The sequence below is a fragment of the Agelaius phoeniceus genome, chromosome 2 (assembly GCF_051311805.1).
Source record: "Agelaius phoeniceus isolate bAgePho1 chromosome 2, bAgePho1.hap1, whole genome shotgun sequence".
Taxonomy (NCBI): Eukaryota; Metazoa; Chordata; class Aves; order Passeriformes; family Icteridae; genus Agelaius; species Agelaius phoeniceus.
This window is the reverse complement of record NC_135266.1, coordinates 84,471,140-84,497,814: the sequence shown is the minus strand read 5'-3', so window position 1 is coordinate 84,497,814 and position 26,675 is coordinate 84,471,140. Positions and strand designations below refer to the sequence as shown.

At 39.6% G+C, this 26,675-nt stretch overlaps 1 protein-coding gene across 11 annotated transcripts in view; it reads left to right on the top strand.

The window, feature by feature from the left end:
* Positions 1 to 26,675, top strand: part of DLG2 (discs large MAGUK scaffold protein 2) — a 983,885-nt gene that overhangs the window by 104,156 nt on the left and 853,054 nt on the right. For all 11 annotated transcript variants that reach the window (XM_077174030.1, XM_077174027.1, XM_077174034.1 and 8 more), the window contains one exon: positions 18,868 to 19,010. In XM_077174030.1, coding sequence (XP_077030145.1) covers positions 18,868 to 19,010 — 143 coding nt within the window. The remainder of the gene's footprint in view (positions 1 to 18,867; positions 19,011 to 26,675) is intronic.

Sequence of the window (26,675 nt, the reverse complement as noted above, 5' to 3'; positions counted from 1 at the left end):
TTGTACATGTGCGTCATAGATTTTTGAATCTGAGTTTTGAATCTGAAAAAGCAGCTTATGCAGAAGAAAAAAGGTTTATGTATGGTTTTATACCATACACCAATTAGTCTGTGTCAGAGTGTGTCAGGGATGTAATGTTTAAGACTAAGAAACTAGGAGGTCTAATTATCACCACAAAACTATAAAAGAGTAAAGAGACTATTTACTCGTATTTTTCATTTAAAATTTTATGCATAGTTTTATGTAAATTGTTCATAGCATCAAGACTGAAGCTGTTACATAGAGAAATTTCAAGGAGAGGTTAATTATAGAGAGCAGATTTATGGGAATTTTCAGGAAGGAAAGTTTTTTTCCTGAAGAAAGTATTCATTAGGAAGGATCCAGATGATCCAGATGCTTGCTGGCCTTAACACTTTGCAGGTTGAGCAGCACTTACCAATGCACTTATTTCCTTGCTTATCTTTCATTTAGTCATAAGCTGGGCAGCAGTTGGTACCCAGCAGGTTTGGGCTTTGTTTTGTCACTTGCCAGGCTAATCAGCAGGCAGCTCATCCACTATATGATTCCTATTATCCTGCCAAAGAGAAACCAGGGGAGCTCAGGAAAATGTGCATTCCACCTGCAAGAAAGGAGAGAAGCCAAAAATTAGATTCTGAACTTTTTGAATCATAGAAACAAAGAATGGCTTGGGTTGGAAGGGACTTTAAAGATCGTCCAGTTCCAACCTCACTGGCATGGGCAGAATAGCTTCCACTAGACCAGGTTTCACAGAGCCCTATCTAACCTGGCCTTGAGCCCTTCCAGGGATGGGGCAGCCACAGCTTCTCTTGGCAAACTGTTTCAGTGTCTCAGACACCAGACTCTCAGTAAAGAAATTCTTTCTTTTATCTAAGAATCACAGAATATTCTGAGTTGGAAGGGATCCACAAGGATCCTAGAGTCCAGCTCTTCAGTGGATGGTCCATATAGGGTTGAATGCACAACTGTGGTGTTACTAGCACCATGCTCTGACCAGCAGAACTCATCTCATCTAAAGTTGCCCTCTGGCAGTTTAAAGCTATTCTCCCTTGTCCTATCCCTACATCTCTCTCCATCTTTCTTGTAGCCCCTTTAGGTACTGGAAGGTGCTGTAAGTTTTCCCCAGAGCTTTCACTTCTCCAGCCTTAACAGCCTCAACTCTCTCAGCCTGTCTCCATAGCAGAGGTGCTCAAGCTCTCTTATCATCTTTGTGGCCTCCTCAGAACTCGCTCCAACAGCACTCCAGGTGGGGTCTTATCAGAGTGCAATAGAGGGGCAGAATCTGGTCCCTCACCCTGCAGGCCACGCTGCTTTGGATGCAGCCCAGGACGTGGTTGGGTCTCTGGGTTGTGAGTGCACATTTCTGGGTCATGTTGAGCTTCTCATCAACCAGTACTCCCAAGTCCTTGTCCTCAGGTCTGCTCTCAATCCATTCTCTGCCCATTGTTTGTATTTTTCTTGGGATCACTCTGACCCAGGTGCAGGACCCCTTCCCCCCGGTCCTGTTGAACTTCGTGAGGTTCACACAGGCTCCCCTCCCAAGCCTGTCCAGGTCCCTCTGGATGGCATCCCTTCCCTCCAGTGAATGACCGCACAACTCTGCTTGGTGTCATTGGCAAGTGTGCTGAGAGTGCCCTCAATCCCACTGTCCACGTCACCAACAAAGATGTTAAACAGTGCCTGGTCCTAGTATGACCCCTGAGGATCACCACTCATGTTTTGGTTTTCTCCTACTCCCAGCACTATTCTGGCAATCAGATTTTTTTGGTGTCATTTGTTGTGAGAAAACATTACATGTGGTAATGGACTTCTCTTTTCCAGACAGCTTAGTCTGTGATTGGCTCTTGGAAGCTATATCTGTGGTCTGTTTTTGGTAAAATACTTTGGAAACATCTGTAAAATACTATTTCAAATGTCTGGGTTTTGGCTCATTAAAGATGAATGCATGTGCCAAATTTAAACTGGAAAAAACCTCAAACAGTTTAGGACAGCGTAGATGTGTTTGCAAAAAGCAGGAAATATTTGCCTCTATTGGTTCCCAAAGAGACTCATGTGATTTTGTGGGGAATGCAAGCTTTTTTCACCTATTTCTTAACAAAACAATATCATGTGTGGTTGAATCATCTTGTTGAATACTTCCATTACATGGCAGGGTGCTAGCTGAGTTATGGACAGTCACTGACACAGCATTTAGAAGAAGCTGCTAAAGAAAAATCTTTTTTGAAATATGAACTGATGGCAACTTTCAGGCAATAGGTTCTAATAAATGAACAGTGTATGTGAAAGATCATGAACTGTTAATAATATCTTCTACATAAACTTTGCTATTTTTCAGCTGAGCATGTTTCCAATGCTGTCAGTTTATATTTAACAAGAAATTTTGACAGCTTGTCTTTTAGATCACATTATTCTAGAAGAAGCTTATTTATAATGAACATGATCTAAAATATTAAAGGTGTGATTACACCAGGAGTCTTGGAGATTTATATTTTGGATCGTGTCTTAAGTAATGGCTAAAGAAAGAAATTAAATGTTATGGCATGCTCCTTTTGAAAATAAACACATTTTCCTTGTCCTAGATAGGTCATTAAAGGGCCATGTTCTTTGCAGAATCAAGGTACACATACAACAAATTCAGATCTTCAGATGGCAGAGAAGTGATCATTCGTCCCTTCAGTTAATAACACAGTTATTTTTGGTTTTGCTTGAATTAATTCTGTCTTATCTCCATTCCAGAGATTCTCGAATTTATGTGGCTGCTGCTGTATCAGTGGCACTTCCAATTTAGTTTGGAAAAGCAGAATCTAATGTTAGTTTAATAATCGCCAGCTACAGCTCCTTCCTGCCCAATTCCCTACAACACATTGTGAATGCTCAGTTTTTCCTCTCCTGCTCCTCTCCAGATGAGTTCTTCCATGTTAAGTGTACACAATGCTAAGAGGACTATTTACTTTTATTTTTAATCCAAATAGAACAGCTTCGCAACCCTTTCAGAAGTGGCAGGGCTGGCTGCATCCCATGTGCGTACAAACACAGTTCTGTGTGCTTTAGCCAAAGGGCACAATAGGAAGATTCTCTCTGTGGTTTTACCCAGACACTGCTGTCTTATTGATACAGATCCCCAACATGATGGGTTTCCTTAGAGTGAAACAGGATTCTGCTGAAAGCACAAATCAAGACTCACTGATCTATTTTTATAAGTTTAAGCATCACAAGTCCTTTGTGTGGATATTGAATGTAGTTAGAAGGAGCTCCCATAATATTAAAATTTGTGTCTAAAGCCATAGTTTAGTTTGCTTCAGATAGCTGGCAATTTCTCAAGGATTTAATCTTATAAAAATGAGTTTATTAATAATATTGCAATTAAGTAATAAATGAGCTTTAATACAATAGGCTGTCTATGAAATGCAAAAGTTTTTGATATTCTTGTTATTTGTTGTGTCTGTCTCCTGTGGTGAGGGGTTGTGTTAGGGTTTGCTTAAACCAGATCCCACCCTCTGCCTTTTATCAGTTTTAAATTTCTCACCGTTAAGCCCCGCAAGCTATTCCCTTCTCTTAGCAGGGTAAATTTATCATTTCATTAATCATTCAGCAACCTGAGCTTGGTCATGGCTTCAGGCTGCCACACTGTTCTCCTGCTGCCCTTGACTGCTTCACCCTTCACTGTTTCAACCTGGCAATATTGTAGGGTGCTGAAGTGATTCCTTATGAGCATCAAAAGTCCCATTTTTGGTTGTAATAGAGCAATCTCTCCAGTTTGGCACCTCTGTCAAAGTTTCTCAGCTGACCTGAGCAGGCACCTGTAGCCAGTGGAGATGAGATGGTTACATCCTGCAGGTGTGTGCTCCTGGCCCTTGTATCTTCTGATAAATGCCCATGGGGTAGCAGAATGAGATCCATTCCTGGTGGGCAAACAAATGGAGCTGGCAGCTCCTTCAACTATTCTGTGCATTCCCTGATTCATAGCAGGGAGGGCGTTGGGGTTTTTGCAGGACTTTATGTGCTTCATCTTCGGGCTTGAAAACTTACTGAGCAGCTACTTTACTTTTCTGTCACATCAGTCATGGCTCCTGAGGAGCCATGTGGGTTTTCCTGATGGATCTGTCAAGCTTGTTCCTATGACTTAGTGACTGGGATTATGTCACTCGGTGTGTTGCTCACTAGCATCCACTTTCAGCTGTGGTGTTTTTGGGAAGCAAATGGCTGAGAGTAGTGCAACATAATGTACTGCTTTCCATAATGTCCATTAGGTGTCTCCACATGCTGGTGGCTTGTGGGTACTTTAATTACATCTTCCCAATTAACAGCAGTGTGCTCTGCATGTGCTCCTTGAATGGGGTCCTAGATTTCCATAGTGAATAAAATGCTGTCTCACTCATGCTTTCTGTGAGGAATTCTCATTACTGGAAGAACTCGCCCGCTTGCAGACCGCTATTTGTCAGTTGCTGTGCCTGAGCCTTAATTAACGTTGCATTTTTAAGTAGATAGTACATACAAAATGGTAATTCTGAGCCCATAACCACCTGGCACGTTGTTTCCTACCACTGTGCAGCTACTCTGTTTGCAATGCAGAGCAGTAAGAAAAATTACAAGTAAATTTAATATACAGTCATAATGCCATCTTTCAGCTTTCTTGTTTGCGGCCAAAGCCGCTGCTGGATCCCTTGTTAGAGCACTAAGTTTTTTCCAGTTGTCTAACTTGTTCTGCCCTTGGTTTATAAATATGTCTATGGATTATTTGCTGCCTGGATCATTATCCTGCAATTTGACAGAGTCTCAAAGGGAGAAGTCAGCTCTTCTCAACACCAAGTGCAGGTTTTTCTGTGTGCGGTAATAGGAATAATCTCCATCTCCTCTCCTCCTTTCTCATTTTTGTGAAGACTTGGCCTTTTACCTTACTTATGGTGTTGACAAGAGCCTGCAGGCCTCCTGGCAGCACCATGTCTGCACTCTTCCAGCCTAACCCACCTTTAAAGGATGGTTTAAAGTGACGCAACCCATTTTTATTAATTGTGATAGACCATTAAGGTAGAATGACAAGCCATCCCATCATAAACGGGTGAAGTAAACTCACACTAGGCGCCGTTACTAGAGCTTGCCCTTATAATCTTCCATGCATTTATCTGCCCAGCATACCTTTGTGACATCCCCTTTCTGAGACATCTCAGCACAAAAAGGATCTGTCTACCCTGGGTTTTTGGGATTTTTTTTACTACTTGGGAGAGAACATCTTTATGTTTCTCCATGGGCTTTGTGTGTGTTTTACACCCCTTTCCCAGCCCACTCTGTACTTCAAGGAAAAGTTAGGTGGTGTAGATATAGAAGATCTACGTTTGCCAGTGTCAACAAAATCTGGTGTTACTTTTAAAATTTGTAACCTACACTTAGTGAATTTGATATCTGGACACAGGCTTGAAAATCCTCTTTATTTTTTTCTGCCTTTGTAGAAACTTTCAATAATTTATTTTTGATGACTAGTATTTATTATCTTCTTATATTTGAAATATAATTTGAAATCTTTTCACTTAATTTTAAAAATGAAGTTCAATTACTGATGTGGTTTAAAATAATGAATTAAATTGTACTTTCTGACATGATTTATCATTCCAAAAACTGATAGAATATTATTATCTTGTTAGAACAATTCCTGGCTTTCTTATAGCAAGCATAGCAAAAGGAATTTAATACGGCAGCTCAGCCTATCATATTTGATTTCTTCAAAGCATGATAGAAATACTAACAAATTGATTTTCACAACCTTAATATGCACAGAATAAGTGTCTGTAACACATCAAGTGAAATACCAAGGACAATAGAGTAGGTTAATGGCAGGATCGTTGCCAATGCTCTGTTTCCCTGACACCTGTCTACTTTGGATTTTTAGGGACAAAAAGCATTGGTTTTGTATCAATATTTGCATTGTGCTGGAAATAATACTGAATGAAAGTTCATTTTCTTCAAGGTTTTAGGAGTGTTTTTTCCTGATCCACTCCACAATTTAAGATTGTTTTAACAGTAAAAAGAATTAGCAGCAGTCTTCTGTAGGTGTGCCTGCCCTGACTTTCTGTGTAGTTCTCACAGAAAACAGTAACTTCAGCTGTAACTTCTCTTCATCCATTCAGAAGTTGTCTGCAAAAATTGTTTTGAAATAAAACTTTCCAAGTTAATTTTGTTCAACCATATTTAATGAGAAATTGATGTTTTCAGAAGGCTGATTGACAATGCATGGTCTTTAAAAGATAATCATATATTACTGCAGAACTTTGGAAAGAGAAGACCTACCACACTGAAGTTGGTCCTAGATCATTATCTGCTAACAGAGAAAACAAACCAATAAAACTATGAAAAATAATGCAAATCTGACCACCAGACTTTTGCCCAAGAACAAGTTCTGACTGCAAGGAAAGAAATGGCATCAAAATCCTTTGCATCCACTCTGGTTTTCAGTATTGCCTTCTTACATTAAAGATGCTCAGATTGGGATGTAGTTCTGGGTTAGGGCACGTACCTTTAAGAGTTAACACGTGCTCAGTCTCAGCTCCCAATGTCAGGAACAGATGTGGAGTCAACACAGGTGGCAGAGTGACTGGTTTGAGGCTGTAACTGAGGTGTTCCCAGAGACAGCTGGTTCACCCTCTACCCTCCCTGTAAGTCAAGAGTTTCCTGTCACCTTACGCACCTGCCCATCCTACGTTCTTATCTCCAGCAAGGCCCAGCTTTCTGGAAGCCCTGTGCTGTCCGTGCCTGCCAACCCTCTGGCTTTAGCACACAGCAGTGCAGTCTCTGCTGCTCCAGATGGCAGCAGCTGTGATATCCAGCCTGAACTTTGCAGCAGATGTGACAAACTTACCTCCAGAACACATCTCAATTCACAGCTAGGCTGGATAAGAGTCCCTAAAATTTGCGTCATGCATTTAACTTTGCAACTCCTTTAGTATCAGGAGGTTGACAGTCTTGATCTTGTCTGTCCCCCCACCCAAAGCCAGCTTGATTTAGCATTTTTGTGTCTAAGGGGGTTGGTCTGAGCTCCTGCTCTGCCTTGAATTAAGGTGGGGTCTTCCTCTGTTAGCAGATCACTGTTATATGGAGCTGTACTAATTTTCCCTTTGTCTTGTGTGATAGAACACTGGACATATGATATGCCAATTCCTTGGCTGTGGGTAACTTTCTTCATTAGCATTTATGCCATGCCCTTTGATTAGCATGTCCTTTTCTGCTCCCTTGGGGCTTACTGCAGACATTTTTAAAAATGCTGCAGTAAAACTTTATAAATTATTTATCTTGAAAAAAAAATTGTTAATAAACACAGTACTATGCTTATAACTGATTTTCTTGTGGTAAAGATTAAAACTTGGTATAAAGAATGGTGAACTTGGGAATGTAATTTTTTGTAAAACATTTCTTCCTTAAGGGGGCTGAGAGCCTCTCTTTGGGACACATACAGTATTATTGCTGTAGAATAATCACTGGAAAAAGATTTGTAAATATATTTTGTCCCTGTTCAGAGCAGAACAGTTGGATGCATGATTTTTAAAGGTCCCTTCCAATCCAAAGCATTCCATGATTCTGTGATATATGAATAAATACATAAGTCTGTAATGAATAACAATCTAAATTACTGAAGTGAAAAAGATCTTCTACTGAGTCCATAAACATTAAAATTACATGAGAATGGACATAATGAGAATGGTAGAGAGATTCATGACCTTCAAGGACTTTTGTAAAAGATACAAGATTTTTTTTTCTTCTTCCAATGGAGACCAGCAAATGTCTGTGAATTTGCATGAAACCTCCTATCTGTTACTAAAACCATGGGAACATAAAGTGAAGCAAATTCAAGCATGACCAAGGAAGTCTTTTGATGTTCATAGAAACCTGCAATACAAGGTTAGACCAATTAATGCAGTGACTGTAAATGTTAAATGTAGACAACTAAAGTCACAGTCATTCCAGTGAAAGGGCTCATTTACAGTATAATTTATTATAAGAGAGTAGCAATATTAAGGGTTACACCAGACATTGTGGCAAATATGTTGAAGAGTTGTAAGCCAGAGTTTATGAGGGTACAACCTGTAATAATTTAAACTTGTATAGAAACATTCATTATAAGTGTTTAACAAACATTAATTAATTAAGCTGTGTAACACCACGCTGTGAGCCTATGGGTAAGTCAAAGCATTTGTATCTCAATTTTACAGAAGGTTAAGCTGAAGTGCAGAGAGATATATTTGCCTGAGGTCACATATCAAGTCAGTGGAAAAACTGCAAATAGAATCTGCAATCTGAAGTTCTCATTTCCTGTTTTTGCACTTACATCACACTTTCTACTAGTAAAATGAAAGGGAATAAAGAGACAACTGAAGTGGTGAGACTTGCAATATAGTTAACCCAGTTTTTTATACATGTTCTTGCCTTTTTTTCACCTACAACTTTCATGTATGAAAGGGGTAGGTTGCTTTTAAATTATTTTGAACTTTGGGTTCTGGGTAGGAAACCAGGAGCACAGGGTGGGAGGGAGGTGGAGATGGAGGTTGCAGCCCCGTAGCCACATGTTTGACGTTACAAAGCACCCCATCAAAACTGAGGAATGAGTTGTCACTTAGTGACTCTCAGGTTACCTGGGATTGTGTGTTTTGTTATCAGAGTAAAGCTGGTTATTGCGCACAGAGGGTGATGCCTTGCTAAAAGGCAGAGCTTGGGCTGAGCAGATGTGTATCCTTCCACTAAAAGGAGACTGTGGGGTGTTTGCAGGGAAAGTTAAAGAGAGATGCAGAGGGGGAGATGTTCCCAGGTGGGACCTTGAAGAAGAAAGATTAAAGAAGGTAAAGAGTTGCTCTGGCAGGTCAAAGAATGGTGAAGAAAGGTTGAGTTTTAGTGTTTTATTTTAGCTTGATATTTAAAGTGATGTTCAAAAGGGGTTGTGTATGAAGATGCTTCTTCATAAGGTGAAGAAAAAGAAGGAAAAGGACAGGAAGCAATTACTATTAATTCTTTATAGAGTGCCATGGAGTTTTCCTGAAAATGCTCTTACACTGTCTTGGGAAAATGAGTCTGAAATTTCACTCTGGGTTTTAGCAAATTGGATGCCTCTGGGAGATATCTGAGGGGAATGGACCCTGGCTGGGTTGCTGAATATCTGCAGCTGTCCCAAAGCCTGCAGGTCCCATGACTTGTGCTCCAAGCACTAGGTCTTCCATTTACGCTGTCTACTCTCAACCTATTTATGTGCTACAACAGTGGAAAAGCCTATATAAAACTAATCTGATCTAGTATTATAGAATGATACACCTTTTTTCTGGTCTGGTATACAGCATTTCCCTCAATACTGAGAAATTGGCTTGCAGCTGGGTCCTTTCCAAGATTCAAAAAGAAAGGTGAGGGAATCTGGTATTTTTTCTCTCTGACTCTTGCCTCAGATGAAAATACACCCGCCCTTTTGATTGGGCATTTTACAGTCAGATTTTGTAAATTTTTCCTAATTATCCCTATTTAAAGGAAGATTGTCTTGAACATTTTAGCAACAAATAAAATCACACAACAAGTAAATTATACAACTGAACAGTTTTCCAGTATTGAACTCAGTTGTTTAAGCACATATTGGAACCATTCAGAGGAAAGTCTGTTCATGACTGCTGTGACAAATCGTGGGGCTGTGGGATCCTCTGACAGGATCAGAAATGCACAGTAATAGCTGTTAACTGCTGCACAGAAATTACGGAAAATCTCTCCAGTAGTGACTTTGAATCCAACTCCCCAAACAATTAATAAAGCCTCATTCTGAAGGCATATTATTATTGTTGTCAAGCAGTGGAACAGGCTACCCAGGGAAAAGGTTGAATCACCATCCCTGGAGGTATTTACAAGATGTGTAGATGTGGCACTTGGGGACGTGGTTTAGTGGTGGACTTGGCAGTGCTGGGTTAGCAACTGGACTTGTTGACCTTAAAGGTCTTTTCCAGCCTTAATATTTCAATGTTTCCATGATTCTAGACTACATGCAGAGGATGTAGCACTACAGTGCTAAAAAGATTTGAAAGTTTCTCTTTAAGCTTGTAGGAAAAGAACTTCATACAAACCAACATTTTTCAAAGCAAACTGTCATTTTCTGAAAGCTCTGTTCTGAAACACAGGAAACTTTGCCTTGACCTCCTAGTATTTCCTTAGCTGTCACCTTTGAACAGTTGCTAAAATTATCTGTACTTTCTGTTGATAGAGTTTTCCATCAGAAAATATCCTGGAACAGGTTCAAGTATCTGCCTGGTTGTGTGGAGGTACAAAGCAGCCAGTGTGTGCCCGTGATCCTGTTCTGACTCTTGCAAATTGTGTGTAGATCCACAAGCTCTGGATCACCTGGTTAAAAGGAAACCTTGCTGTAAGATTTGGGGCTTGCTGCTCTGCTCCCCTGCAGCTTAAGCTTCAGAAACAGAGTGAAAAGGTGTTAGTGCAATATTTGCTAAATCTACAGTGGCCACTTTCAGCTGTTTTTCTGTGCGTTATCAAACCTGTCTCATGGGGTTTTGTCTTCTTCTGTTGAAAACACTGTTATCAACCCTACTTATAAACCATAAGATATTGTCAGTGGTGAATGCTTAAATTCATAGAATCATAGAATTGTTTGGGTTGGAAGGGACCTTTAGAGGCCATCTAGATCAACCCCCCTACAATGATCTGGGACATCTTCCACCAGATAAGCTTGCTCAGAGCCCCATCCAACCTTATCTTGAATGCTTCCAGGATGGGGCACCTACAACCTCTCTGGGCAACCTGTGCCAGTCTCTCATCACCCTCACTGTAAAAAAATTTCTTATATCTAGTCTAAATTGGTCCTCCTTCAGATTAAAACCATTCTTCCTTGTGCCATCACAACAGACCCCCTATCAAGCTGTTAATCCTCACTTTTCTTATAAGCCCCTCTCTCCTCATCCATTGTTACTCGCTTGTCAGTCCTGCTTATTGTGGTGTGATACATTTTTTTGACTGTTCTTATTTATGAATAAATGGCTAGAATGTGTAGGCAGAACTGTAGTAATACACTCAATATCATCACTGAAAAGGCTTAAATACTGAGTTTACTCTCTGATTGATTGCTTTCTAGTTTTCACATAACAAGAACATTGCTCCCATAGCAAGGGTTGCAGCAATTGTTTTGTCTTCTCTATGCATAGCTATCTGTGTTTAATATTTTTTTCTCCCTGGATATTGGACACCTGCCCTTGAGGTGCATATTCCTAGCTGAGACTTTTTGGAGAGCTCTGGTTGTATTTTGGATATATTGTCATCAATAATAATGTTGCTAATGTACTGCAAAGCCAGAAGTACTCAAAGTATGTTTCTATTTAATATATTCAAATAACTATTGGACATCAGTTATTAACTATTTAGTTATTTACTACAGCCTGTAGAGTGTTTCAGAAATTTTTTTTGATGAAAAGATGTAATTTTACTCAGATATATACCTGCTTAGTAATGGTTCCTGCCTCCAAGAGTTTACAACTTAAATGTACAAGGGATCACAGGATCATTGGATAATTCAGTTTGGAAGAGACCTCAAAATTATCTAGGCCGGATAAAAGGGATTTGCTGAAGCTCAGGAATCAAGACAGGTTAATAACAGAACCATATTTCTTGCTGCCTACTTTGGTACATGTTCTACCAGAGTATGCTGCTTTTAATAGATTTAGGAGCATTCATGAGCTGTAGGGAATTGGCAGAAGACTGCTTCCCTGGCTTGCACTTCACCGTTTCACTGCCTGCATGGAATAGAAGACTTTTTTTCTCCTGCAGCAACTCTTGCTGTTGGGTTGGCATCTATGTTTCTCATGCACCAAAGGCTTGTGTCTGAAAACCTTGCAAGCAGGGCTGCTAAATTTCATTTTGACTTGAAATATCTTTGTGTTACCTCTGCCAACTGAAAAAAATAAGCCTGGAGTTTTTCCTTTGTTGGTTGAATCTGACTCCACCTTTATTAGTGCAGACCCAAGGCAAATACATTGGAGCCGGGAGGTGAGATGCAGCTGAAATGGGCAAGGTGTTTTTGACTGCTGCTGCACTGAGGGATGCTAATGGGGGCAGGTTGGAGCTCCCCAGGGCAGTGAAGCTATGAGCCAGCTTGATAGCTGGATTTCTGCCATTTCTCACGTGGGTCAGTGCCACAGGCCTGCTTTGGTTAAAAACTCACCCCGTTTCATGGTAGGTTTTAACTTCTCTTGCTTTTTATCTTCCCTCTCTTAAAATGGCAATTTTACTCAATATGGAAACATTTTGCTTGAAGAAAACCCACACAACACAATTGCATTGGGTGAAGCATGTCATTTAACCTCTCTTTGGACTGCTTCCATCAGCAGGGCCGCTAAAGCTCTTTACTGGCAGGCTGGTACAATCTATGATCAGTTCCCTGCTTCTTGTGCTGCCTGAATGAGTTTTCCATCTTGAACAACATCCTGCACAATTCGCCTTACTCCTACCTAATAATTCAGACCAGATGGCTGAAGCTGACCCAGCATAATCTACTCCCCAGGATATAAATGATGCCATTTAGACATACACTGTAATGTTCCCTTAGTTAAAAAAAAGATTTACAGCAGGAGCCTGCAACAACTGACTTTATTTTGATCTGCAGTGTTCTGCCAGACAGTAGTCATTTGTGCTGGGTTACACAACATTAAAAGGTACATATCAGACACTATCCTATACATAGGCAAAACGACTGTCCCAAATTTCCCAGAAAGGGAACAGCTTGTGTTTGCATGTTGCCTTAGACCCCCATTCCACCTTGTCCCCGAATGCCCTGGAAAAACAGATGGGACTTACACTGCAGAGCAAGTCAGGGCACTGGCACAGTATAGGAAAAATGAATTCTATGGTTTTGGACCTCTAGAAAGAGGAGGAAAAAAACCCAAGCAAACCCTTTCTCTTTATTCTACAGAATATTTGTTCCACTTCCCAGTTTGGTTCTATAGAAATATGATACACAGAGAGCTCATTCCGTGGGTAATGGGATTCTACGTTGTTAATGCTATTACAGTTAATTGCAAAATTGTGCAGCTGTCTGCAGAAACAACAGACAACTTATGCAGATACTAGAATTTTGATGCCATTGCTAAATCCTCTCAAGACATAAAGTAAAGGGGGGTGGTAGCAAGATGTATGTGAGGAAACATCTTACTGCATTGCTAAGCACAGATGAAGGTAACAGCTTTTGGAATAGCTGTCAGCACAGTGGAGGTCAAAAAATGCTGTAGGGGTAGGTGTCTGCAAATTCAGTGGATTTTGGATAAGGTTTGATGCATGGAATAATTTGCACTGCTCTTTTACAAGTGGCCACATGTACTGTGAAGTCACTGGGGAAGCAGCATTTGCTGACACATGCAGTACAACTTCAGGCTAAGCGATGTACAAGATTATCCTTTTAAGCTTAATTGTTTTTGTTGTATAAAATATAGATGGTATCAGAAAGGCTGGCATTGTCTTGTTTGTTACTGGAATACAGACTTTTCTCTTCTTCCCCTTCCTTTTTTAAATGCAAAAGAGGTGCAAGAGATTTTTATCTCCACTTTTACTCTAGTTTGCTTCCCTGCGTTTTCTGAATCCTGAGTTTGGTTATCTTGCAAATCTATCCAAGGACAGGTTGGATGGGACTTTACAGAACTTGGTTTAGGGAAAGGTGTCCCTGCCCATGGCAGGGGCGTTGAGACTGGGTGATCCTTAAGGTCCCTCCCAATCTGTATAATTCTGTGATTCCACCCTCACTGCATAGCTGCCTTGTAGACCTGCACAAGCTCAAACTGAGCCATTTTGCACTTGTTATGATCTTGTTATGTTTATAAAGGAGATTCTTCTTCGCAAATTAAGGTGCAAATGAGACCATATGCTGAAGTCAATAGTATGGATTTGATTTAACATTAAATGTGAGGTAAGAGAGAGAGAAATAGGAAAGAAAGAGAGAGATTAAGTAGAAAGATATCACCACCCAATGGATCCTGTGACATTCCACTAGTCCTTCTTCAGCCTGGTGCTGGAGGGTCCCCAAGTCATTCTTCTGTGGTATCACATTTGTACTGTCCAAGTTCTGGGTATTCACAGGGTGTAGGTGCCATTGCCATAACCTGGGATAGCATGTGTGTGAGCAGTTTTTCCTTTCTCACAGTTTGCCATGGTGGGATTTCTTTGGATGCTAACCAAACCTTCAACTCTGTTAGGCCTGGAACAAGCTCCTTCCTACTCTGCCATCTGTGCTTATTTCATGTTTTGTTGTGGTGGCTTATTTTATAGCAAGTTCCTTTTGTGACCTTGACAGTGTTTGGAGGCAGGATGCTGCATTCTGTAAGACCTTACAGCACTTGATTACCTTGGAAAACCAATCTTTTGATGTTCTCACTCCCTAACCCTTTGCATCAGTTTGGTACATGGAAAGTGCAGCTCCAGATTGGCTGGTATTAAAGAGAGAGACTGGGACAATCCCAGTTGCTTGGTGCCCTGGGATGCATGTGCCTTGATGGCTACATTTCTGAATGTCCATGAAAGTACTGGGATGCATTTGGGACCTGCCAGTGGTTCTCTGTGTAGGTGGAAATCATACAGATGCCAAAGCTATCTCATGTACTGCATCCAGCCTGGGGGCTACCAGCTGAATATGCTGATTCACACAACTGAAGACACCAAGGGCACCAAGATACATAAGTGGGAACAAATGCTGATCACCTTCCCCTTCTGACCTTAAATCACACCACTGAGTTTCTTGAATAAAGAAAAAAGCTTCTAAGAGTGAGAGATTCTTGCCTTGTTCCCAGCACACTGAGGAATTGTTCTCAATTTTCTCGTGCAGCTGTATCTGCCCTTCCCGAAAAAGGTTTTTAAAAATGGAATCGTGTTGTCTCAAGTCCATTGGTGATTCTGAAGCCACTGTAAGTGGGTTATTGATTACAAAGAGCTGAAAGCATCTGGTGTGCTCATGTGTGAGCCTCTGCATTTTGACCCTGCTGGTTTTGCTTCTCTTTGAGGCCATGGGCAATTTTCTCAGCCAACACTATATGGTTCTTAATGTTTGTTTTGCTTTGAAATGAAAGGAAATATGAAAGTGCATGTTGTTATTATCCTCTTCCTTTAATCTTTGCTCAGAAGTTAGTCCTCTCAGACCTTTAATCATCTGTCTTTGTCTAAATTTCCCTCAATTTAATTCTATCTTTCTGGTGCTCAACTGCTTACAGATGAATGAGGAATTGTATTGCTTTATCTCATTTTTTCCCTCATTAGAATGCCGGCAAAAGCCCATGGTCACAAAAGACAGATAGTAGTTTAGGGCTTTTTTTGCCTTTTTGTATTATTTAACCCCTTTGCTATCAGAGCTCTATAGTGGATATCACAAGTGGATGTTGTCATGCATATAAATTGGAAGAGAAATTGCACTGGAATAATGGTTGCAGGCTGCAGTACCAACCACTAAAAAGTCAGAAAACGGCAGAGTTTAGGCAGCCTTTTCAGCTCTGTATGATCAGAAATTTTTTATTTTTTTTGTAGCTGCTGTCTGAAAGGTCATTCTTTTAAGTGAGTAAGACATTGTGTCTTCTCCAGTACTTATTCTTTTTCTAAACTATTTTTGTTTAAATTTTTTTTAAAAGTGAGGTTAGAATGAGCACAAACCTGAGCTTTTTTTTTTTTTTTTTAAACAAGAGTAAAAAAATTCAAGGCCTCAAACTGAGAAGTGTCTCCAGCTTTAGTAACAGACAGTGCTTTCTGACATATCTGTAAAGGTTACACCCTGCTCACTCCTGAGGAGTAGGGAAGGAGAAGTGGGGAATCTTAGAGCTTTCCTTCAGAGAGCAGATGCAGCCAGCTATGGTATGCTTGTCCAGTCCATAGGTAATTGCAAAATGCTACTGAAAGTCACAGTATATTTAGAATTACTTTGTACTAGAATATATATATATATATATATATATATATATATATATATGTACGCATATAAAATTGATTGTCTGCAATTTATCTTTATATAGCAAAACTGACAAAATATTCTGGCTAGGCTAAAGGGAGAGCAAGTAGAATTTATTAAATAAAGTAAGTAATCTCTTAAGAGGTAAATAAACAAATTCTGTTAGACAGAAAATCCAGTGAGATTCACTGACACTTTAAACAAACATGAATTAATCGCTTAACAAAATGTTTGGAGCAGTAGAGAGATTGAAAATGAAGATGTGTTTTGTGCTCACAAAGTTCATCAATAGTATTATTGCCATTTCTACATGAAATCTGGACTTGTTTTCATGGGATAGAATATGGAGCCAGGAAATTCTAGGTACAGATTTAATTTGTGTAAGAAATGCCCCACCCCTGAAGTGTCAAGGGCAGGCTGGATGGGGCTTGATGCAACCTGGTCTAGTGGAAGGTTTCACTGTCCATGGCAGGGGAAGTAGAACTAGATGGTCTTTATGGTCCATTCCAACCAAAGACATTATGTGATTTCTGTTTTCTAAGATTTTAGACTTTTTGTTGAATTATTTTCCTGTAAACTCCCACTAGGAGACAGACTGTATTTTGCTCATTTTACATAACAATTACCATGCCCCCATGACTTCTCTTTATGACTGCAGTTCCAATCTTGATTCTACAGCTGCTCACTCCCATTCTAACCTCAGTAGTATTCAACACTTTTTCCCTCCTAGTAGGATTGTGCCTCACATGTAGCAGAGATTACTTGATAGAGCAGGTTTTACCCAGAGCAAATTACAAAACCTGTTTTTTGCAAACCTTGTCTGACTGCAAGTTTCTGGCTGCCCTTGTTCCACAGAAATGGCAATTTCAGCTTATGGAATTACAAAGCAGCCAGCTAAGTGAATCCTCTGTGCTTTCTTCTGTGACTGCATAAGTACTGAAGTGCTTTTCTCTGCACACCAGTGATCATTATTCCAGCAAAAGCAACCCGTGCCCCCTCAGAATAGATAAAGACCTTTACAAAGAGACTGAGGTTTTAATATTTATTTTGCACATGTGCATACACATGCAAATGTGGCTCACACATCATTTTTAATGAAAACACTATGGCAAGATAGGCTTTAAAGTTAGGGCAAAACCACTGTTCTACTGTTCCTTGACTGAATACTGTCAACCCAATTAATACCCTGACAGTGTCAATGATGCCAGCTGAATGCCACTGCCAGAGGGCAATTTCTAGATTATTTCTGCAAAGTATTATCTAGAGATAATTACATATTAGCCTGATATATTTTATTTGCTGTTGCAATACAAATTGACCTGGCATTGAACCATATATTACAACTGTTTCAATTGTTCTAGGAGCATTCAAACCAACTGTAAAAAGTTCCCTGTATTGGGAATGGAGAAACTTTTTCTCATTGCTACTGTCCTGTAGCTTTTTGTTTTAAAAACAGGTTTTAATTTTAATGTGGAATTAAATGTTCGTAGTAATATGAAAGATAAATTCTTTCAAAAATATGGGTGAAATAAAAGTTGGTATGGCAAGGTGGGGATCAGCCTCTTTTCCCAGGTGACCAGCAACAGGACACAGAGAAATGGCCTCAAGTTTTGCGAAGGCAGTTTCAGGTTGGATATGAGGAAAAATTTCTTCACTGGAAGGATTCAAGCATCGGAACAGGCTGCCCAGGAAAGTGGTGCAGTAACCATCCCTGGAGGTGTTCAGAAAATGAGTAGATGTGGCACTACATGATATGGTTTAGTGGGCATGGTGGCATTTAGTTGAAGGTTGGGCTGCTTTATCTTTGAGGTATTTTCAAACCTTAATGATTCTGTGATTCTTTTTTTCTCATTGTACATGACAAATAGAATACATAATAAGCTGGAAAGTTGTAAAAGGAGTTAGAAGAAAAGTTCAACATTAGCTGTTCCTAAAGAGAGGGAAGAGAGTCTTCTGATATCCGGCCAGAGACTGAATGTGAGGACAAGCAGAAACCCTATAAAAAGCTTTATCTTTGAGGTCCCAAGAAGTATCCAAGTAGATCCAATCTTTCTTTCTTTACCAGAAGAAAGTCCACTGTTAATAAATCAAATAATATGAAGTTTATTTGTTCTTTGTTAAGTCAATTATCTCCACTAGACAATTTGACACCTTTTCTGTGTGACTATCTGTCTGCAAACTTCTTGCCCAAGGAAGGGAACACTTTTTCCCCCCTCTCCTTAAGTCATTATGTTCACAGGTTTCAATGAAATTACTTTAACTGCTGGATCTTGTGTATCTGATCATACCCCATAGAAATAAATGTGATAGAAACATCTGAACAGGATATTTTAAGACCCAGCTTGTTGCTTATTCTTGGTTGAAACCAAACATTACCCAGCCACTTCTGAATAGCAGCAGACTGAAGTGGTGAATCCACAAAGTCTTCCTTCAAGCTCTGTACCCCACTTGAAAAAAATGCCAAATGTACCTGCAGATAGGACTAAGAGTGATTCAGGTGCCTTGGATGGGTGTTGTCAAGTTTCTCTTAAGGTACTTTACATTTGAAAATTTCTAGGGTACTGGTTAAAGCAATCTGTGACTTCTCCCTAAGTAAAAGGGTCTGTTCTGCCTATATTCTTCAGGTGTGCCTGTAACATGTTCTTTGAATCTCTTCTTATAATGTTATTCCTTTACATTTTTATTTTTTTTCCTACAGACCTCTTTAAAATGAGAATATGACTCAAGAATCTCATAGAAATTTTAGAAAATATGTCTATAGTTTTTTTCTAAACTCTTGTATACTGGTGCTTTCTACTAAAAATGTAGTATGTGTTTATTATTAGGATGATAATGTGTAAGTATGTATCAAAGGAAAACACCAGAGTCAAAGCCAATATGGCAAATAATGTATTTTACTTGTTCCTCTTTACAAACAGATATTCAAGAGTTTTATGAAGTGACACTGCTAAATTCCCAGAAAAGCTATGAGCAAAAAATAGAAGAAGCCAATCAAGTTGCAGAGAAATGGGAGAAGACAACATCTGCTACAGACCATGAAAATCTGCAGAAAAAACAGGAGGTAATTTAACAGATTAAGAATTAAAATATATGTAATGGGTGCGATGTCTCAAACCTGAGAAAAGCCATACAATGGTGTATAAGACTGAAAGGATGGGTTAATTAATTAGATTAGGGTGTGGAGGATATATGTACACACAGTCTTATCCCTCTTAGCTTGATTATATTGCAGACTTCTTTATCCTTTCAATTCCCATCTGTCAAAGTGAAAGTAGAAAACTTTCATTTTCTCATTCTTAGTGTACTTTATCTGATACTTGATGTCTGATTACCCCCCAAAAGAGAATATATATTTTCTACTTGCTGATGACTGCTGAGGTTATTAATATTCCAGTGATTACATCCTGTGTAAAAAATTTAATATGACTTTCCAAGTTTCTGCAATTGACATTGGGCTAAACTTTTCTATAGTCCATGTTCACTGAGATCAACCAAAATAGTCTCTGCATGAGGAACAAATACATAGAAGAAGGTTGCACACCTTTGCTTTTCTCCTGTAACCAGTGGAAGAATTCAAAACCTTTCTTTGTCACCCCCAGCTCTAATCTGCTTTTGCCAGCTTCCAGATTATTATTAAATATATTAGAAATCTAACCTACTTGCCTCCACCCACATTCGTACTTTAAAGATGAAAACAAACCCCACCGAAACAAGCAATGCATTGCTGTGTTCTTAAACAGTGAAACACAAATAGGGTGAGCATGGACTACAAATTGCAAATCTCCAGTCCAGAATAAAAGATGAGGGAAATGTATAAATATTTTCATTGTTGTCATGATAAGTAAGGCATTTCAAGTTTTAAAAGTTGTTGGCAAGAACTTTTCCATAGGCATGACTATTTTTAAGAGCTTTCTCCCTTTTTAACAATGTAAAACTCAGACAGAAATTGTAGCTCTACATGCCATTTTAGATGTGATTCTTTAAAAAGATAAATCAGAATTGTTCTAGGTGGCTAGAACAAAACTCAGAAGAAATGAAGAAATTTATTGTAAAAATTAATTAGCAAAAGAAGCTTGTAGAATTAATGAGAACAAGCGTTCTGATTTTGAGTGAAATCAGAACAAATAAGTCTTAACAAAATGTAGGATATATCCCATGAATGATTTAACATTTGAGTCACAGTTTGAAGGCACAGACAGCTAATATCTGTCTTTCTTTTTAAAATATATTTTAAAGCATAAATCTTTATGCTTTAAAATGACGAAAGTGTATTCCTGTTATCTCTTGGAACATCTGATGAAGACAGTGGACAGACTCTCTTTTTATTCCAGCCTCATCAAAATATTTGACCCCCAACCCCATCTTCCTTAAATTCATTGCTATCTGAGAGGTGTGCTGCTGTTCCTGTACAGGGGAATTTGAACTCTGTATTCTATGCTGAGGATAATAGATACAGGGCCAACTCCAAATGTTTCTCATTTTATGAAAAAAATGTTCTAATTTAAAGGAAAACAATAGAAAACCATAGCGTAAAAACTGGAATAGCCTTTCCAAGGCAGGGTGCTGACAGTCGGAGTCCAGGGTGCCATTTTCAAATTTTCTGTCTCTCCATAAATTTCATCAGGGTAATGGGAGAGCAAAAAGTTTAGTGCCTTAAAAAGTCATATATATTTTAAGGGTCCAATGTAGGCAAAAGAGGCTGAAAATGTAGGTTTTTGTTTTTTTCCTTATGACAACCCAACATACTATCAGCAGTTCTAAGTCAGATTAATGCAAGCTAGATGTACAAGCTGCCGTACAAATCCAAGATAGCCCTTTGCTTTCTATGAAAAGTTACCATATGAAAATAAAATCAAATAATCTAATATATTGCATAAATTCTTATTCATGGTCCATGCCTCATGGGAAATGATTGTTTTGTACTTCCTTCTCCATCCTCAATTACATGTTCCAAATTTGGAAAGAAAAGGCCTCCCTTCTTTTGTAAAATCATAGACTTATGGAATGGCTTTTGTTGGAAAGAACCTTAAAGATCATCTAATCCCATGGGCAGGGATGCCTTCCACTAGAGCAGGTTGCACAGAGCCCCATCCAACTTGACCTTGAACATTTCCAGGGATGGGGCATCCACAACTTTTCTGGACAACCTATTCCAGTGTCTCCCCACCCTCACAGAAAAGAATTTGTTCCTTATATCTAATCTAAACCTCCCATCTCTCACTTTAAAGCCATTCCCTTGTCTTATCACTACGTGTCCTTGCCAAAAATTTCTCTCCGCCTTTCTTCTAGGCTCCTATCAGGTACCGGAAGGCTGCAGTTAGGTCACTCCCAAGCCTTCTGCTCTCCACACTGAACAATCCCAATTCTCTTAGCTTTCCTCACCAGAGAAGTGCTCCTTGCTCCTGGGGGTCTTTGTGACCTCCTCTGGATGTGCTCCAGCAGGTCAATGTCCTTGCTGTGCTGAGAACCCCAGAGCTGGATGCAGCACTCTAAGCCCAAGGATAATCAGTCAATCCAGAGGCCATTCCCCTTTCATGCCTTCCCCTCAAAACTTTCCTTGGCTGTCTGTATATAATTTTTTCTATATAAATTGTTCCTTTTTCTATCTTAATAGTTGATAATTGATAATTGTTACTTTCCTTTGGAAAACAGCTTTTACTGTCCGGGACAAGTGTCCTGTGAACCCTGCTTTGTATTTATGTACTTGCTTTTCTGAAAGTGCAGATTTTTAGATAAGAGAAAAGATGTTTGGTTGTTTGCAATACTGTACAAATTTGCCACCTTGCATCTGTGATTACCATACTGCTTTTTAGCAAACTGGTGCCAGATCTTACAGCATATTGGGGCTGGATCTTCATCTCTTTAAATGGACATGAAAGGATCACAACCCATCCTATAATCTCCTATAATTCTCAGAGAGTGCCTGAGAAGAGAGGTGTCTCTCAGACTCAGAGACTTTAATTTTGAATGGCCTTTGTAAAAGCAAGTGAAAAGTCAGTGGAATATAAGAGCTCACTGTATGTGTCAGAACCAGTTGCATCCAAATTTTTTGTGTGCATGCCTCCATGTAGGATCCCATGGCTACGGACAGTGAATTAACAAAAGTGTTGGGGTTTTAGTGTAGTTACTGGTTTGGGGTTTTTTCCTCCTTTTTTTTTTAACTTGCATGATTCTAGATAAATTCTGTGCTGTTTATGTTTTAATCCTGAAGGATACTCTAGTGTACATGAAATTGATAAATGTTTAGGTATGGCCTATGTATTTAAACACCACATCCTTGCTTTTCACTTCATGATTAACAGCTTTGTTGGTTGTCTGAGTAAACAGTGACTTCAGTGTTTGCAGATGAAAAATGCAGTATTTCTTGTCATCACATTATTATTGCATTTTTCCCTCTATAGAGACTAAATATATGTGTCAATGTATCTGGCAGAGCTCTAAATATCATAGACCAAAATAATTCAAGTGGGTGGGTGTTAGTGAAAAGGAAGAAAGAAGGACCCATATGAATGTGGTTTTTGTGTTAATTTATCCATGTTGCTTTCCGTCCTGTAAATGCAGCTTGACAAAATCAGCTTAAGTTAGTCGATCATTTCAGAATCAATGGAACAGGTTTTGGGCCATGTTCAGATTCACTAGAAATGTTTATTAGGTTCTATTTGCAAAGGCTTTTTTTGTTTCATATATTCAGATAGAAAGCAGGAAATTTGACATATTGGGCACTAAATTAAGTCCACCATGTTCATTATGATGTAGGAACTCTAGAATATAAGTCTTGAGAAGGCCTAAAATACCGCTGTTGTCCATTCTCTTGCCTGGGGGCAGATCAACCGCATTTGAGCTGTTCCTGACATATTTGCCTAGTCTGTTTTATAAAACCTCCTGCAGTGGAAAGTCAACTATTTCTGCAGGTAACTTATTTCCTCACTGATGGAAGGTCTTTCCTTATGACAAACTGGAGTTTCTCTAAGGAGAATTAGAACCCCTTGGATTTTGTTCAAATAGCAGTAGATGTGGATAGCCTTTTATTCAGTCCTGTTCCAGAAAGCACTTAAGCACATCACAGAATTATTCAGTATTGCAGAATGGTTTGAGTTGGAAGAAACCTTAAAGATCATCTAGTGCCAGCTCCCCTTGCCATGGGCAGGGATGTGTTCCAGTAGACCAGGTTTCTAAAGCCACCTCCAAATTGGTCTTGAACACTCTCAGGTTGGGGCAACCACAGCTTTCCTGGGTTCCAGGATCTCACCATCCTCATCGTGAGGAACTTTCTCATAATATTCAATCTAAACTTAATCTCTCTCAATGTAAAGCCATCACCCCTTGTCCTGTCACTACATGCTTGTGTAAGTAGTCCTTCTCCAAATTTCTTGTAGCCCCCTTTAGGTACTGAAAGTCCTCAATGAGGTCTCTCTGGAACCTTCTCATCTCCAGGCTGCACAACCCCAACTCTCTCAACCTGTTTTCATAGGAGAGGTGCTACAGCCCTCTGATCATCTTCTTGGCCTCTTCTGGGCCTGCTCCAACAGATTCACATCCTTCTCATGACAGGGATCCCCGAGCTCAATGTTTTACATGCCCCTGTAACAACAAATGCTAGGCTGTAATGAGAAATCTTGTCTTTTGGGATAGTAAATATTTAGTTATCTTAGAGTCTTTTCAAAGGAGCTATAGTTGGAGGTATGAAATATTTTAGTTTCCAAAACAGAAATCCTTGAGGCACTGTGAAAAGCAATTAGTGTTGACAGCACAGGCACTATATCACCAACTATATTAAAAAAAATTCTGGAGACTACTTTGCAAGATTTATGTATTAATGAAAATACTAATTCAGGATTTGGGAGCAGCAGGTTTTTGTTTCTTACTGTTCTGTGTACTTCCTGAAGGACTGTATGTAAAGTCTGAGAAGAGAACTTAATAACTAAGTCATGAAAGGGAACTGAGAGTTACATTGTCTGAGGAATCTCACCATATGGAGATGGGAGTTACGGACCATGTAGTGTGGGGCACTGCATGGGCAGAAACAGTTCAGGATTAAAGTCCACAAAACACAGAATACACCTATAAACTAACAAGTAATGAATTCCAAATATGGGATAAGCTGTCATTCCCTTAAAATCTGCCTCATCAAGTTGTTGATGCCTTATCCTGATTAAGGGTTCAGAATCGTGATCTCTATTCCGTAAATAAGACCATAGCTAGATGTCTCTCATAACAGGCATAAAGGCACTGCTGGTGCATTTTCCTTATGAAGAAGCTATTTGGCAAGGGTGTTTTCTGAAGATGTGGAAATCCATCTTTCCAGGATACAGGTTCTTTCTTGACCAGAGGGGAGCTGATAGTATTTCTCACCCATAAAAGTGCACTAAGAATTGTGCTGGCAGGTATTATTTAGCTTTTTCTTGTTGGGATGTTGCCCATTTGTGTGGAATAATTAAATATTTATTGGAAGAGAATACTGACACATGGCTTTGCAACTTAGAATTTATAGCTATTACTGCTCTGACAAGTATTAAAGTCTAGGCTGTTTTGTCTTCTTTTGCATACCTAAGGGTGGAACCCTCCCCAGCAAGTGCTCAAACACCAGTGTTGAAAAGTCATAAAAGCAAAGCCCTTATCCCTGTTTTCTCTTCATTCTTTTCCACCTCCCCATTGTCACCATACTTATATTTAAATCTGGGAGGGGGAGGATTTAACACAAAAAATTAAGAACTTCAAATGCCCACCATGTCCCAGGGAGCCGTATGTTCATTCCTCTCAAACTGCATTTAGGGGATGCGGGATGTTGCATTCAGTGGGAGGGTTGGTGACACATAGGGGGGGGAAGTATAGCTGGAGTTCACCTAAATGAGCAGGTTGTGAAGGTATGCCAGAAACATGGATTTTGTGGATTCTGACAGTTCTTAGACATTGGGCTGGTTGGTATGGTCCAGACAAGCACATTTTGAGACAAACAAATGCCAGGTGCCTACTTAGAGAACTGTGCAGTGTAGATGTGACACAACAAAGATCACGTGCCTCCAGAGTTTCTGAGTATCTTGAATGCTTTCAAGCTGAGTCATTGCAAGTTGCATTAATAAAGCATCTGCATTGACTTAAACCAAGCAATAGTTATCTGTCCATGTAGCCTGGTACCTGGCTTCCCTTGGGGGCCAGGAGCAGATGCTCAGTAAAGAGTCAGAAAAGACCAAGCCTTATATTGGGTGCTTTAGCTGTTTTGCAAGTCTAATCTGAATTTGTTTGAACTAGAAGTACAGAAAGTGTTCAGTGCTGGGAAATTCAGCCTTACCCTATTTTATAAACATTCAGTGTGGTATTCACCGCAGCTGACTGGGGATGTGCCCAATCTGCTGCTGGAAATCATGAAGACAGGATTTGTTTGTAATTTCACCTCTGCCAAAGAGCCTCATTACTTCTTTGGACCAAGGTTTATAAGACAAGCATTCACAGCTTGAAAGCATTTTCCTGAAATTATGGCTCTTAAATTGTCCCTGTTGGAAAAAGAAGGCTTATTTCTTTTCACCCCTAGAAAATGTGAGATAGGGATTGAGCTGAAAGTGGTTTAAATTCAGGTCTTCCACTGCTTTGAGAAGTGCCCTCTCCCTTCCCAGTTCCAGGTAAGTCTGGGGAAAGGTATCTCTGCTGTCTGTACAGCAGTATTAGTGGGTTCCTGCAGCCTGAGAACAGGTATGCAGGTCTGAGCCCAGCTCCTCATCTTAGCAAATGGTCACTGGCCTGGTAAAAAGCTTTCTTCCCTAAGAGGACTCTCTGCATTGCAAAAAGCAGTCAGTAGCTAAAGGATGTCTCTCCCCCAAGCATTGTGTAGATAGATACAATTGAAACCCTGAGATGTTTAGAAAATACAATAATGGAGTACAAAAAAATCACCTAGATGAAGTAATCCATCTGATAAACCAAAAATGGAGTGGATCTTTAGTATGACAATAGAAACACTGCCTGAAGCTGCAGGCTTGTGCTCAGCTCCATGCAGTCATTAAAAGACATAAATTTATGCTTTGTCTTAACCTCTCTAGTCTTTAATTTGGTCTTCAGTGTTGCTTATTTCTGGTCAGCAGTGTTTTGACCTTTATCTGTATAGAAAGCTGAGGTGAAGGAAAAGAACGCTCTGCTGTTGCACTTACATATAAATCTGGCAGCTGAAGGTCTGCCTGTTCCTGTGTCATTGCATGAAAAGACTTATAGGGCATTTGGTGTAGATACTTCTGCCATATTGAATGATAATCATTTGTAGCTGCTGTGCAAGTTTGGTCATCACACCCTGATCTCATATGCACAATCTTCATTCAGCACAGTGTGGGATCATTGCTTTGACATGGTCCCCAAAGAGTCCAGTTCATCATTTAATTCCTGTTGTTTCGTGCATTTCTTATGTTTAGAGGCTTGTTTTGCAAATACATTTAATTGCATCATGCAAAATGAATCTTCTTATATCTGTTTGCTCCAGGAATGCTTTCTATCCTTGTACCCAGCTATTATAAACACTGTAATTACTTCTCTGTCCTCTAAGTGCTGGCTTGTTAAAAGTTCCAGTAGTAAAACCCTTACTTTAAAATCTTCTGCCTGAAGCAATTAACAAACCATTAATCTGTTTCACACTAACAGCTTGTCTAAAAAACATGGAACTGCAGCCCCTTCTACGTGTGCCTATGAAAATTCAGTCTCTTCTCTGGAATTTTGTTTGTTTTCTTTGTTTGCAACTGGGTAC